The 14,815-nt window shown below is 44.9% G+C and overlaps 1 protein-coding gene across 2 annotated transcripts; it reads left to right on the forward strand.

Moving 5' to 3' along the window:
- The first annotated feature begins 4,643 nt into the window (after positions 1 to 4,643).
- On the forward strand, positions 4,644 to 9,649 carry LOC132674538 (CMRF35-like molecule 1). Of its 2 annotated transcripts, none has more exons than XM_078438193.2 (4): positions 4,644 to 5,004; positions 6,357 to 6,686; positions 7,020 to 7,143; positions 9,540 to 9,649. In XM_078438193.2, the coding sequence occupies exons 1-4, from the start codon at positions 4,965 to 4,967 to the stop codon at positions 9,640 to 9,642; spliced, it is 597 nt and encodes a 198-aa protein (XP_078294319.2). In that variant the 5' UTR covers positions 4,644 to 4,964; the 3' UTR covers positions 9,643 to 9,649. The 2 variants fall into 2 exon arrangements, with proteins under 2 accessions (XP_078294319.2, XP_078294322.2); XM_078438196.2 differs by lacking the exon at positions 4,644 to 5,004 and adding an exon at positions 5,879 to 6,117.
- The last annotated feature ends 5,166 nt before the right edge of the window (positions 9,650 to 14,815 follow it).

The following is a 14,815-nucleotide window of genomic DNA, read 5'->3' on the forward strand; positions in this document are numbered from 1 at the left end:
TCTCTGTGTCTCTCTGTGTCTTTCCTAAAAAATAAATAAATAATAAATAAACATTTAAAAAAAACCCAAATCTCTACAAAACCAGAACTACAACTCCAAAAATGAGTGAAAGTCCACCTAATTCTACGGATCTCCAAACCTTGCTTATTCCTCTCATAATTTTGGTGAATATTAGGAAAGATTACAATATTGGAAGAAAAATGTTCTGTTCTTTAAAAAGAAAAAAGAGGTAAAATTTAAATAGCAATTACCCCAAAATCCTAGGAAAAAACTATTTTTATATTCTTTCTATCCCTTGAAATTATAAATCTTACCATGTCTTTGAAATGTAAACACAACCCACAATCTCCTGAGAATGAAGAACAAGAAAAAATAAAGACAGAAAGTGGCCCTTTTAAAATACAAACTGCTGGCAGGACTCATGTGCCCAGACTCCAGCCCCTCTGATGACAGGCAGAGAAGATCCAAGGATCCTCCCTGGAGAAAAGTGAGACCCTTGCTCTGTGCTTTTGTGATATAAATTCTCTACCCCCATTTTCACTAAGATCTAAGGGCCATTTTTTGACATGTGAACTTTAGGGAAAAGTTTTTCACTAAAACAAAACAAAAAATTAGAGGGAAGTATTTAAAAATTGGGCCTGTCATGTCTTCTCCACAAGGATTAGTAGAAACAAAATTAAGATTTTGTTTGTGTCTTGTCTGTGTAGTGTGTGCGTGTGTGTGTCCATGTTGTACATGTGATGTGAGATATTTTCCCTATCTCTGGGCAGTACTGCTAAAACTAATTTGCAAAAGAGCTCTATTGAGTTAGTTTGAAGGCAAGTACTCATAAGGACTGGGCATTCTAAAACTCGGAAAGGTAAAAACTCACCCAAACGTGTTTCAGGTTCACACGATCTGGGAACATATTCGGTAGTAAAGCGAATTTCAGGTTGCTGGTTTACTTATAAGGGGTATGGCTGAAGAGTTACCAGCTTTAAATAGAAAACTTTTATCCTGCTTGCATTTACTAAAAACCAAATAAGGTCACGGTATCTCTGTTGCACTTGACCAGGAGAAAAAGAAACCTTAGAATAATTATTAATTTTTACCTAATGCCTCATGAAGTTTTAAGGTCAGTCTGATTTAAAACAAGTAAATTAAACTGACCTAACTACGATAAACTAATGAGCAGAGATTTATCTGCTTTTGTCTAAAGATATATTTTGGTCTTTAATAAACAGATTTCATGCTTTACAGAAAGATTGTATTATGAAAAAGCACATGTTTTTAAAAATTCCAAAATATATTCATTAATGTGCAAATCTAAAGAGTTTTGGTGTAACAGAGTTCAGAACTGCTTACTAGTTAGTTTTTACTGGAAATTAAGGTTTCTAAGCATTACATATTCTAATAAATGCAATTAAGACTATTAATAAGGGAAACAACTCTGTATATGAAGACAATAAAACATATGTTTTTGTGAAGAGAAGGTATGAAGAATAAAAAGACATATTTGTTGAGGGAACAGAAATTTTCTTGTCCTAAAGTGAAACCATTTATTTCAAGACGAAACATTTAAAACAAAATCTGAGTATTAAAAAGAAAGTTCTGGGAAGTTTATAAAGAAAGAATCTTTGGGAAAAAAATTCTATGTGTGGCCAATACTGGCTAAGATTATGATAAATTTAAAGAAGTAAATGAGTTTTAACATCAAAAGTGCACTTTTGTAAAGGTTTTGTTTTCTCTATAAAAAGTACAGAGTTGGCTTGAACTAATGGTCTGCTCTCCATAAGAAATTGTAAGCAAAACTTGATCTTCTTATCTGCCTAAAAACCCATGATTCTGGCTGCCAAAATAATTTCCTGTGTTTATCAATCTTGGATACCTAAGAAAACTGAGTGGGTCTGAATATCCAAGGAGTTACATTTTGGCCTCATAGCTATGTAGCCTTCTATATTTGCCTTGAATATCTTTTATTGTCACGTTGGTGAAAAGGATATTTAAACATTGTTTCTTAATGATTTACGATCCTATTCAAATATTCAAACCTTTTCAAATTTTTGACACTTGAACATCTCAGAGATTTTGTGAGCAATTGAACTAATGAGGCTACTTGGTACATTTACTTACATGGGAAGCATTCATTGCCAGATAAGTGATATGAAAACCTCTTAGATTATGTTTAGGTATATATGTTATTAAAATTGTGTCATAAAATTATATGAAACTCCTACAAATCTTATATCTTCATATGATATTATCTGGAAGTGCTGTGTGTCACAGAAAGATCCAGATTTCCATGCCGGCTGCATTGGCAGGAACTCCGCAGATCTCTAAGCATGGCCATTTTTACGTCTTTTTTAGACAGTGATACTTGCACTCAGATGCCTCGTTACATGAGGCATGTGCTTCACTTTCAAGGAGATTCAGGGAAAAACTGCGAGTACAGGTTTCTAATAACTTCTAGACCTGAAATCTGAATGAAGTAAAGGTTTCCAGAACTAGTGGAAAAACCAGATTCAAACAGAACCAAAATTAATAACGACTTGCAAAAGATCATTATACTCTTTATGGCTTTTTGTATGAAACATTAGTGCTTTTTTTTTAAATGTTGTGTTTTTGCAGATTTAAGGAAACTTTGTCTCTTAAGCTAACTGACTTACAGCGATTTGATAAAATACACCTTTGTGAACAAATTCAAGTATTTATCTTTTCTCCTTACCTGAACCCTCCAGAGTTCAGAAACTCTCAATCAGTATTCATATATTTTCTAGCAATCTATTTGAATCTACTGAATTTATTTTTCAATAAGAATCTGTTCTCTTTATGACAGGACACAATGGGAAACACTGCGTATATTACCACGCTGGGACTGGAAGGTCATATTTGGGAATGAAGTGCTCAGATGTGACCCGACAGCCTTAAAGAACTCAGGGTGATTTCATGGACACAATAAAGCCCCTTGGAAATACCAGACTGATAGCTTGCTTCCAGAGTTCCCAGCAGCCTTACCAGGTGAGTAAAGAAGTTCACTTCCTCACAGGTGCAGGAACCTCGGGATGTTTGGGGGGCCTTGAGAAGAGAGGAATTCACCCAATTCTATACGTATTACAGGCAAAGTCTGATGGCAAGTAATTGGCTTGGCTCCTGGCCTCAAGAGGCTGTTAAAATTCATCTGGAGACTTTTTATGAAAACTTCTAGCGAAGCAGGTTGAAAGAGTCAACTGCAATTCTTGTTGTACTTAAGGAAATAGTCAGGCCAAGTTTTATGGGAAATGACTTATTTTGCAAACAAATTAGTGTTAATTTCATTATCTTTGGTCAAAGAAGTGATTATAGTGAGAAAATATGTTTCAATAACACATCTTCGTACATTTTAGATTTTATTACTATTCATTATACAATGGATTAGGTCCTGATTTCTTCTAGTGTCTTCCACCACCAGCTACAACGTTCCAAATCAACATTCTGAGGTTTCTCTCACCTTTCTGACTTGGAATCCTTTGAGAACTAAAACTGCCCTTCTCCTGAAGTTCTGCTAAATGTAAACCACTTACCTAAATCTAGAGAAATCCACAAGAACTCAACCTACACAATCTTTGTGCCTATTGCTCAGCAGGCCAAGCAGAGATCACCAGAGACATTTGAACGACAAATCCAGGGGACCTGTCTGACTGCACAGCCTGCCCTCACTCTATCTGAGATGCTTCGAGTCCAACATCTAGAAGTCTGCTCCACTGGCTGCCCTCACAACTCGGAAACTAGCTTAACGTTTGATCCAGTCATGAACCATTGGGTTCCTCTTGTTTCCATAGAAAAGCCTCTTGTTTCTTACCTGATTACTTGGACCACAGGCCTAACATTGTGAATCCACCTGCATCACTGCCTTCTGGAATGAGTTTGCCTAAACTGACCTATCATCCGGATGAATAGACCAGTTCCGTTGGAAGAAACACGTAGCAGCTGAACTGTTAATGTGTGCAACTGCAGAGAAGCTTACATTTAAATTTGATCTGAGTAACCCATCTCTCTGGCAGGACTGACATTTGTGCACCAAACATTTACTGGTTCCTTCCCTTTGCAATCTCAGTCCCCTACCCCCTTCTGCTTAATTCGGGATGACATTTGTATCTCTTTTGCCTGACTGCCACGTCTGTGTGGACTCCCTGCACATATGCTATTAGATTTGATTTTCTCTTGTTAATGTGTCTCATGTCAGTTTGAGTCTTAGTCCAGCCAGAAGGACCTTGAGGGGGACAGGGATTCTTGCTCCCCTTCCCTCCTGGGGCTGGCCTGCCACGCCCTCTCCTACTCCTCTGGCAAAGCCCTGGACTGCTCCACCTCCAAGCCCCCCACCCCTGCAAGGCCTTCTGAGGGTGGCAGGTGGCAGGGAGAAGACCCCATGGCCTTTGTCTATGGAAGACTAGAGTGGTGGAGGCAGGTGGAGAGGGAGCCTTGGGCCCAGGGACCAGGTGTTGGGACAGATTGACTTTAGGGATGAAGATGACAAGAAATGGCATTTGGAGCACATCTGAGCTGCTAACAAGGTGGACAGCTGTACAAGGCTCCAACAGCCATTAAAGTGGAGAACTGGGCTGGAAGATGGGGGGGGGGGCAGGAAGTAGGTGCGCACAGACTGGAGGTGGTGCTAGAGTGGGGGGCGGGGGGGACAGGCAGGGACCCTTCCCAGAGAGCAGATCATCAGAGTCAGACTCTAGGGGATGCTGAGTTGAGGGGCCAGAGCAAGGAGTGGGGCCACCTCATCACGTCAGCCATAAGCTCCGAACAGTCGCCGCTGCTTTGCACCGAATTAATGAAATAAGGAAGTAACTGAAGAAAAAATTGAGGGGAAGTAGACGAGAGAAAACAAAAAAGAATAACTTAGAAGAAGAGAAGGTAGGTTGCATCTGTGCTCAGTTCAAGTCTCTGGAAGGCAGCTGGCATTTGCTGAGCACCAGGGAGACAAGCCAGGCAGGCAGGACATGCGGCTGCTCCCAGTTGTGATCCTTCTCATCGTCCAAGGTGAGTAAGGCAGGGGCTTACTAAGTACCTGCAGGATCAGGATGGGACACAGATAGGGTCTGTCCTGAGAGAGATGGCAGGGCTTTTCATATCCAGACACTTACGTATTTATAAAACTTTTTAAGTTTTGTTACTTGAAAGGTACAAAGTTAAATGTTAGGGAAAGGAAATAAAATAAATAACGCGTACAGTGTTTGTTTTCTAGGCACAGTTTCCCAACCCTGGCAGAGAGAAGGATAGACAGATGACAGATGGATGGATGGATGGATGGATGGATAGACACATGATAGATACACACACACACATATGCACACATACCTAAATGCATGAGTTCCTGAGGAACTTTGAAGAAGCACAGATGCTCAAGCCCCAGTTGAGACCCACTCAGTCAAGGTGAAGTTCAGGCAACTGGATCATTTAAAAACTTACACATCTGGTCTTGACTTGAAGCTTGAGCCGGAATCCTCTCTTCTGAAGACCTCAGACAACAGGGAGGAAGGCAGGCAGCAAAACCAGGGTGACAGGCTCTCTGGAGAGTTGCTTATCCCCACACACCAGCCTGCCTGGGTCTCTTCTCTGGATGATCTAAAGACAGATCATCATCTAGTGTCATTAGCACAATACCTGTGACAGGGACAAAGGGCTCTGGTTGTACCAGGAGCAACCAGATTGTCTGCAGAACCAGACAAACCATAGAAAAGACACTCTTGGAGATGAGCCTTAAGGGATGAATATAAGGGTTTGCTCCCTTCAAACAGAGAAGAAAGCACATTCGAGGCAGAGGGACAGCTTGCATTACATTATAGAGACACAGAAGAACAAGGTGTATAGGTAAAAAAAAAAAAACAACAACAAGCAATCACCTGTGCGAGTGAGTGTGTTTGGTATGTGCGTGTGTGTGCGTGTGTGTTTACTTCTGTGCCATGTGTCGATTCAGAGGCTGAGGGTTTGTAGGTGTGCAGAGTTTACAGTATCGGGGCATAGATGGGGAGGGGGCCACACTGTCTCACCAGCTCTGGGATTCAGAAATACACCTGTGGCTGCAGTGTGTGCTCTGTGCTGCTGGGAGAGGTGCTGCTTGAGGTCGGGCAGGGGACGGTGGTCAGTAGGATGGTGAGCGTGCAGAGAGCCCTGTATTGGTTAGGAGAGTTAGGAGCCTCAAGGGGGATTCACAAGAGGGGTGACAGAAAAGAAATCCTGCAGGGGATGAAGGGACAGACGGGATGTGGCAATTAGACAGAGGGCAGAGGCTCCTGGCTGGTGTTCAGGGCAGGGCCAGAAGCCCCAGTGGCGCCCGGGTCAGCTCTGGGCTCAAGGAAGGATAAGATGCATGTTGGGTTTCTGTTTTCTAGGCCACTTCTCCACCTGCGTGCATAGAACGGTGAGAGGCACGGCAATGGGCACACTGACCGTGCACTGTACGTATGGGCAGGGGTGGGAATCCTACAAGAAATGGTGGTGTCGTGGGTACGAGTGGGATTCCTGCAAAATCCTTGTTAAAAGCACCGGGTCAGAGCAACTGGTGAAGAAGGGCCGAGCATCCATCCAGGACAATCACAGCTGGCGCATATTCACCGTGACATTGGAGGATCTCTGGTATGACGATGCAGACACCTACTGGTGTGGGATTGAGAAAGCTGGCAATGACCTGGGGTACAAAGTATACGTGGATGTTGACCCAGGTAGGTACTACCCTTCCTGTGCTCTGGGACCCTGAGTCCCAACCCAAAGGAGTCAGGACTATTTCTCTGTCTTCCCCAATGGATGAAGGGGAGTCTCGAAACTCACCTAGGACTATGCCTGCTGCTGAAAATCCCTCACGCGGTGGCAAACTGGTGTTCCTCTGGAAATATGTATTCATATTTGGGATAAGAAACCAAAAAGATGCAAGAGAAAGCCAACATGGCTGAGCAGTGGCACTAACACAGAAAGGTTCTGCATCCCTGGGGGTGGGGTGTGGAGACCATGGGAGCCACCTGTGACACTCACAACCATGCTTTGCTCTGTGTGTTTAGCCCCTGATCCAACAGACTCTCCCAAGCCTGTAGCAAGAATACCAGCCAGTCGAGCTTCCTCTCCTCCTTTTACCCAGGGCATCAACAGCAGCCAGCCTATTGTTCTGATCAACCCCCACAGCAGGTGAGCACAGCTGAACCCACAGACTTTCCCACTGCTGCCCTGGGACAGCTCTCCCTTGGGGCACTCTGACAGGGGCCCCCATTGGCCCTTCTGATGTCTCCTCTGCTGGGGAGAAACAGCAAGGTCTGCACTGGGCCCCCTCTTTGTACCTCTGAGTCCTTAAAGTGCTCCCCCTCCCCACAAGGAACCTAAGCTAAGTTGTTCAGCTGGGCTGTAGGAGAGAAGCTTCTGGTCTCCTTCTGACCTGCCTCCCAACCCCCAAGCAGCCAAAACAGGCTCAGGCGCTTTCAGCCTCAAGTTGCCAGAAGGGAAGGGCTCTGGATTAGCTCCCTGTGGCTGCTGGAGCAAATCACCACCACCCTGGTGGCTGAAGGCAAAACGATATTATGATCTTAAAGTTCTGGAGACAAGGTCTGGGATGAGGCTCACTGGGCTAAAACTCAAGGTGCTGGCAGGGCTGGCTCCTCCTGGAGGCTCTGAGGGAGAAGGCCTTCCTTGTCTTTTCCAGCTTCTGGAGGCCGCTGCACCCCTGGCTCGTGGTCTCTTCCATCAACCAGCAGGGGTGGTTGAGTCTTTCTCACCCTCATTACTCTGACACTGGCTCTCCTGTGTGCTTTCATTTATAAAGACACTGGCGATTCCATAGGGTCCACCCAGATATCCCAGGATCACCTCCCCATCTCAGGGTCAGCTGGTTGGCAATCTTAAATCCATCTGCATCATTAATTCTCTTGCGCCAAGGAATCTAGCACATTCAGAGGTCTGGGGATTAAGACATCTTTGAGGGGGAGTCATTCTGCCCACTGTCAAGGGCTGGTACTTGTTCCATGGATCCAGCCCTCCCCTCCCAAGTGCTTGGGAAATGCTGAGAAAGAGTGGGAAGCTGGCATTCCTACTTTCTCACATTCCCAACACGGTAGAGAGGTTGGGCCATCAACCTGAAGCCTACCCCCTCAAAAGCATCCAAAGAACAATGAATTAACTCTTTCCTCAAAGGGCACACCCCTGACCCAGTTTCACCCCATCGGAGTTCAGGGTGAAGGTGCATTTTCTCCCAGATGCCCCTTCCATGGCCTACCTTCCAGTCCACTCCTTCTTCCTTCCCTTCTCAAGGACCAATTCCTTGTAGCTTTGTCCTGCTGGACAATGTGTACGAATGAGGCCAGGCACTTGACTCATGCTTCACAACTGGCTTTTGTCCTGCTCATGACTATTTGGAGACCAGTTGTTCTGTGGAGTCAGGAGGGGAGGATGAGGGACTTTTAGGAGACTGAAGGGCACGGGTGGAAGCCTGTAGGTGGAGAGATGGGACCGCAGCCCCACAGGGATTGGAACTTGGGAACAGAACACAGTGAGTTCAAGGATAATTTCAGGAAGTGCAAGGGAGCATGTCTTCTCTCTCAAGAAAACCCCCTGTGAAATGCACATGACAAAACTTGCTCAAGGCAGGCAGAAGGAGAGAACAAAGCCAGCCTGCATGGGGGCCCTGACACTGCTTGTGGGGGAGGGGATGAGGCAGAGGGTGAGGGCATCAGACTCTTGGATACTGATGTGGACTCCCAGGGGGACGTATGTGAGCAAGGGCCCAATGGTCCACTAGACCATGTGTCCACTGTTCAGGGTGTATGAGATAGTGCACCTCCTATGTGCTACCAGATGGGGTTGAGAGTTGGGAGAGACCCCTCCCAAGAGAAGCCAGAAGGTATTCAGCCAGGCTGAATGGTAATATGAAATGTTATATGAGATGAGCTTGAGAGAGGGCAGAATTTACACAAGGTGGGACAGAAGTAGAATCAAATAGGCAAAGGGAAACCTCTGGTCCTGGCTGGCCTGCTGCTGAGGTGGAGGGGATTTGGGGGAGGCAGCCGACAAGCAGGATGAAATCAGGGTGCAGAGGTGCTGGAGCCCAGGCTAAGGCTGCTGGGAAGCCCCTGAATGCTTCGCCTTGGGCAGCATGGCCGTGCCCTCAGAGGGGCTTTTGGGCAGGGACCGGGGCTGGCCTGTCCTCCAGGTCTGGGAGTGGGAGTGAGGGTGGACAGGAAGGGCCTGGAGCGGCCCCTGAAGAGGGACCCCACTCCTGTCAGCACGATCCCTGCTCAGGGCCCTGCTACACAACCTTCACTTTGTGCTTTTGTCCTTTGTGAAGTTGCCCCTGCTTGGGTCCTGCTGTGACTGTGATGTGGGGAGTCCGGGGGACTCCAGGGGAAGATACGTCAGTCTGAGCAGGAGAAACACAGCCCTCTCCCCCACCATGGACACCCCCGCACCCTCTGAGCTCTGGTCAGGGAAAGGGCAATGATTACATTTCCGAGACAGATGGGGGTCCCTGTTAGGTGAGGACTCCCCGCGTCCTGCTGTCAGGAATTAAAGTCTGACTCCTTCCCTGCTCTGCACAGGTCGGGGATCTTGGCCTTCAATGTAGCAGCAGAGAATCCTCCTGTGTGGATCCTCCTGGTACCTTCTTTCCTTGCCACACTCAAGTGGCTCTGCCAAGGATAAATAACTATTACATCGTTCAGGACTCTGGCCAATGATGGGTTTTCCAATTCCAGACCAACCAGTAAGCATAAAACCTGGATTAAATCAACAAGTTCCAGAGTGTGTCCACAAGGACAAAGACCCCCAATGGGCCAGCTGCACAGAGGTCCGCCGATTCTACCTTCTGCTGCATCAGTGCCTCCAAGAAAGAATTTCTTGAATGTAAAAGATGGAAAACAGGGTTGGACCATCGCCCAACCCGCATCTGATCTGTTTGCCCTGTATATTCCCTATTAAAATCTTTGGCTTTCTTGTGCTCCCTGGAAATTATTTTGTTTGGACATTCTTTCAATATTTTATATGTGAGAGGACAACCCTTCCCTTCTAGAGGGCGGGAAGCAACTCTAAATCCAATGCTAGAATCCGAATGTGTCTTAGAACTGGGTCGTTGTGAGTATAAATTTGTTGAAACTCATTGAAGTCACTCTTTTTCCCTCTGTAAGTAATCAATGTTTTGCGGGGAGGGGCTTTGAAACAATGCAAATATTCCTGTCCCCTTATCTACATCGGTGGCCTCCAAGCACAGGGGATTCACCCAGTCGTCACCAGAACAGTTCATTTCTGTTCTCCCATTTGTCCCTTGGCCTCACTGGTCCTTATGTGCAGGGGCTCCATGGACTGTTTGGACTTTTCCATCGAGATGGACAGATCTGTTCCCTTCTTGTCTGTGACCCTGCCCATCCCCCAGGCAGCTCACACCCACCATCACCCACTCCTGGGTTTGGCCTGATCTTTGGCCTTTCCATGCTCCCACACCCCTAACCTCCACCCCCCATCTCACCCCAGCTGAACAATGCAAACCCAGGATGCTGGGCTCTTTGTGTTTAACTTCCTCCCACTTACTCATCAAAAACTAACAACACAAAAACAGCCCTTTTCTTTTTAAATTTCAAAGTTATACATTTTCCTCTCAACCGTTTTGTTTTTCAGGGGTGTTTTTTTTTTTTCTCTTTTACTTACATTTTTCCTGGGTTCTGTTCTTTTTTGTCTCTATATTTTATTTTGAACCATTTTCGGGACTTATATCTCTTTTCTGAGCTCCTTCCTTAGAGAGGTCATGTTGTCTGTAATTTCTCTTAGACTGAGCCAAACTGGCCATCTGGACTCCTCCTCTGTGTCCTGGGGCCCTGGCGCTCATGAAGCAAGTTCTCCAGCTGCATTTTTTTTAAAAATAATGTATTGTCAAGTTAGCTAACATACAGTGTACACAGTGTAGTCTTGGCTTCAGGAGTAGATTCCCATGATTCATCACTTACATACAACACTCAGTGTTCATCCCAACAAGTGCCTTCCTCAATGCCCATCTCCCATTTGCCCCAACCTCTAACCCTCACCCCCGTCAATCCTCAGTTTGTTCTCTGTATTTAAGAGTCTCCTAGGGTTTGCCTCCCTCTCTGTTTGTAATTGATTTTTCCTTCAATCCCCTATGGTCTTCTGTTAAGTTTCTCAAATTCCACATATGAGTGAAAACATGATATCTGTCTTTTTCTGACTGACTTATTTCACTCAGCATAATACCCTCCAGTTCCATCCACATTGTTGCAAATGGAAATATTTCATTCTTTTTCATTGCCAAGTCATATTCCATTGTATATACATACTACATCTTCTTTATCTATCCATCAGTTAAAGGATATTTTGGCTCTTTCCATAATTTGACTATTGTTGATAGTGCTGCTATAATAATTGTGGTACATATGCCCCTATGAATCAGTACTCCTGTATCCTTTGGATAAATTCCTAGTAGTGCTATTGCTGGGTCATAAAGTAATTCTATTTGTAATTTTTTGAGGAACGTCCACACTGCTTTCCAGAGTGGCTGCACCAGTTTGCATTCCCACCAACAGTGCAAAAAGTTTCCATTTCTCCACATCCTCGCCAACATCTGCTGTTTCCTGAATTGTTAATTTTAGCCACTCTGACCAGTGCGAGGTTGTATCTCATTGTGGTTTTGATTTGTATCAAAACATCATCACTGACGATGAGTGATGTTGAGCATCTTTTCATGTGTCTGTTGGCCAGCTGGATATCTTCTTTTTTTTTTCCAATATATGAAATTTATTGTCAAATTGGTTTCCATATAACACCCAGTGCTTATCCCAAAAGGTGCCCTCCTCAATACCCATCACCCCCCCTCCCCTCCCTCCCAGCCCCCATCAACCCTCAGTTTGTTCTCAGTTTTTAACAGTCTCTTATGCTTTGGCTCTCTCCCACTCTAACCTCCTTTTTTTTTTTTCCTTCCCCTCTCCCATAGGTTTCTGTTAAGTTTCTCAGGATCCACATAAGAGTGAAAACATATGGTATCTGTCTTTCTCAGTATGGCTTATTTCACTTAGCATAACACTCTCCAGTTCCATCCACATTGTGGATATCTTCTTTAGAAAAGTGTTTGTTCATGTCTTCTGCCCATTTCCTCACTGGATTATTTGTTTTTCATGTGTTGAGTTTGATAAGTTCCTTATAGATTTTTGATACTGACCCTTTATCTGATATGTTATTTGCAAATATCTTCTCCCATTCCACTGTTTGACTTTTAGTTTTGTTGGTTGTTTCCTTTGCTGTGCAGAAGTTTTTATCTTGATGAGGTTCCAAAAGTTCATTTTTGCTTTTATTTCCCTTGCTGCTGGAGACATGTCTTGACATGTTTCCAGCTGCATTTTGCTGGTGCTGTGTTCCTCTCCTTGAGTCTGTCAGTGAGGAAAGGTGCTGGTCCATTTTCAACTAGAAGCTTCCTTAGAATGTGGTCAGGGCACTGCAGAGAGGGTTGGGTAGGCAGGGGGGTGTTCTACAGCAGCAGGTGACTTCTTGTGGGGAACACCTCCCACCAGTGCTGACAGCTCCAGCCCACATGATTCTGATTCACACCTCTGAAAAGGGCAATACCTCCAGGCCCAGGAGCCCATGCATGTTACCACGTGGGGAGTTGGCCCCAGGTTCCCACCACAGGGCTGTGTCTCCTAGGGCTATGTCTCCCAGGGGCCTCCCCCCAGCCCACTGTGCATCCGGCAGAGGCAGCATGTTCCTCTGAACTGTCCTGCCTGGGACTGGAACGTCCAGTTCTCTCTGCTTAGATCTTCTGTAGGGCACAAAACAGCAATCTGCCTGTCATGTCACAGATTCTGTGGTCAGGAATTCAGACAGAGTGCAGCAGGGATGGCCTGTCTCTGCTCCAAAAACTCTGGGGCTTCAGCTGGAAAGACATAATGGCAGTGGAGGGGGGGGAACCTAAATGGCTGGGTGCTACTGTCATCTGGAAGCTTCTTTTCTGCGTGTCTAGAGCATGTGCCAGGTTGATCTCAATCTTGATAGTTGACCTGAGATCCTACAGGAGGCCTCTCCATGTGGACCTGGGTTCTGAGAAGGAGAGTGTCCAAAACAAACATTTCAAGAAATGGAGGATGGAGCTACAGGGTTCCTTTGGGCCTTGCCTCAGAAGTCACACAGGGTCACTGTCACCATACTCTATCCATGCATTCTGATGTCCGATGGCGATGAACACTGTTTTTTGGGGGGTGAAAAAAATGCTGTTTTTATACCGAAAATTATTTTTATGTACAAAACATAGATGATCAGTTGATAGGTGGATCGACTGATCGAGATATAGAACATAGGCGTATAGTATATCTTTGGTATTAAAATTTCATACCTATGGCGGGGGGGCGGGTTCTAATAAAAGAAAATTACTAAACAACCTCATTAGGAAGGTATCCTTAGGAGGATAATTACGGGGAAAAGTTGGGAATCTGCTCTAAGCTACTGACCTCACAGCCCTGGCCCACCCAGACTCAAGGGGAGGGGACACACCCCCAACTCTCAATAACAGGAGTGTCAAGAAATTTACAGTCCCGGTTTAGAGCTGCCACCTGGAAGAATCTTAATATAGTGCCTTCACATCAGATTAAAGAATGAGGGGCCCAGAAGGGCTGAGGCCCCGGCCCCCCAGTCATAAGGCCAGGGAGCAGACTTGGACCTGCCCCAAGGAGGTCCACACAGCAATCCTGCGAGTCCATCTGTGCACTGGACAGGTCAGGTCCCAAGTCTGCTGGGGGCACCATGTGGCCCCAGTGTAAGTACTAGGCAGACACAACGATGCTCTGAACTTTCTCTGCTTTACTCACTGGTCACAGACTGCATCCGAGAATTGCATGAACTTATGAATAGGTTTTGCTTGGATCACAATATTTATTTAAGTGGCGGTTGTTGCCTATATGTACACATGAGCCACTTCACTCCTGGCTTCTCTTTTAAAAGCAGAAATGCCCGGAAAACAGTGGGTCCACGATGCTACATGCTCCACAGGGTCATCAGAGTGTTTAAGACCTTCCAGGGGCTCCTAGGGTTCTGGGACACCACTAAAGCACACAGATTAGGAAGGAAAAAATAAAACTGTGCCTTTGTGCAGGCAACATAATTGTGTAGAAAATCCCAAAGAATCTATCAAAAAATTTTTACCAAACTGCTAGAACTGGTAAATTAATTTAACAAGTCACATGAATAAAGATCGATACACACACACACATACATACATATATACACATACATACATACACACACATACACACACATGCATGCACACACACACTCACACATACACACATATATACCAACACATATACATACATACATAAACACATATGCATACACACATATACACACCTACACACACAATCTTACTTGTAAACTAGCAATGAGCATGTAGAAAATGAAAGGAAAAGTACAGTGTTGTTCACGAGTGCTCAAAAAGAAGACAAAATACCCAGGTATAAATCTAACAGAACACATGCAGCATCCAGATACTTAAATTTACAAAACACTGGTGATAGAAGCCAAGGAATATTTAACTAAATTGCAAGAGATACCATGTTTATGGACTGGAAGACTCAACATAGTAAAGATGTCAATGTTCCCAGTATCGATCTATAAGTTTAATACGATTCCGATCATACACAAGTTTACTTGAAAATTTATCTGGAAAGTGAAGAAACAAGAATGCTTGAAATAATTTTGGAACAGAATAAAGTACATCATAAGCTTCTTTCTTGCCCATCATTGTGCTTCCTACACCGCCCTGTGTTTTATTAATAAGGTCTGGATGTGCCTCCCTGGCTGAATTTCTCCTTCAGCGGAGTCCTGG

Source organism: Panthera onca, chromosome E1, assembly GCF_046562875.1.
Source record: "Panthera onca isolate mPanOnc1 chromosome E1, mPanOnc1 haplotype 2, whole genome shotgun sequence".
In the NCBI taxonomy this organism is placed as follows: Eukaryota; Metazoa; Chordata; class Mammalia; order Carnivora; family Felidae; genus Panthera; species Panthera onca.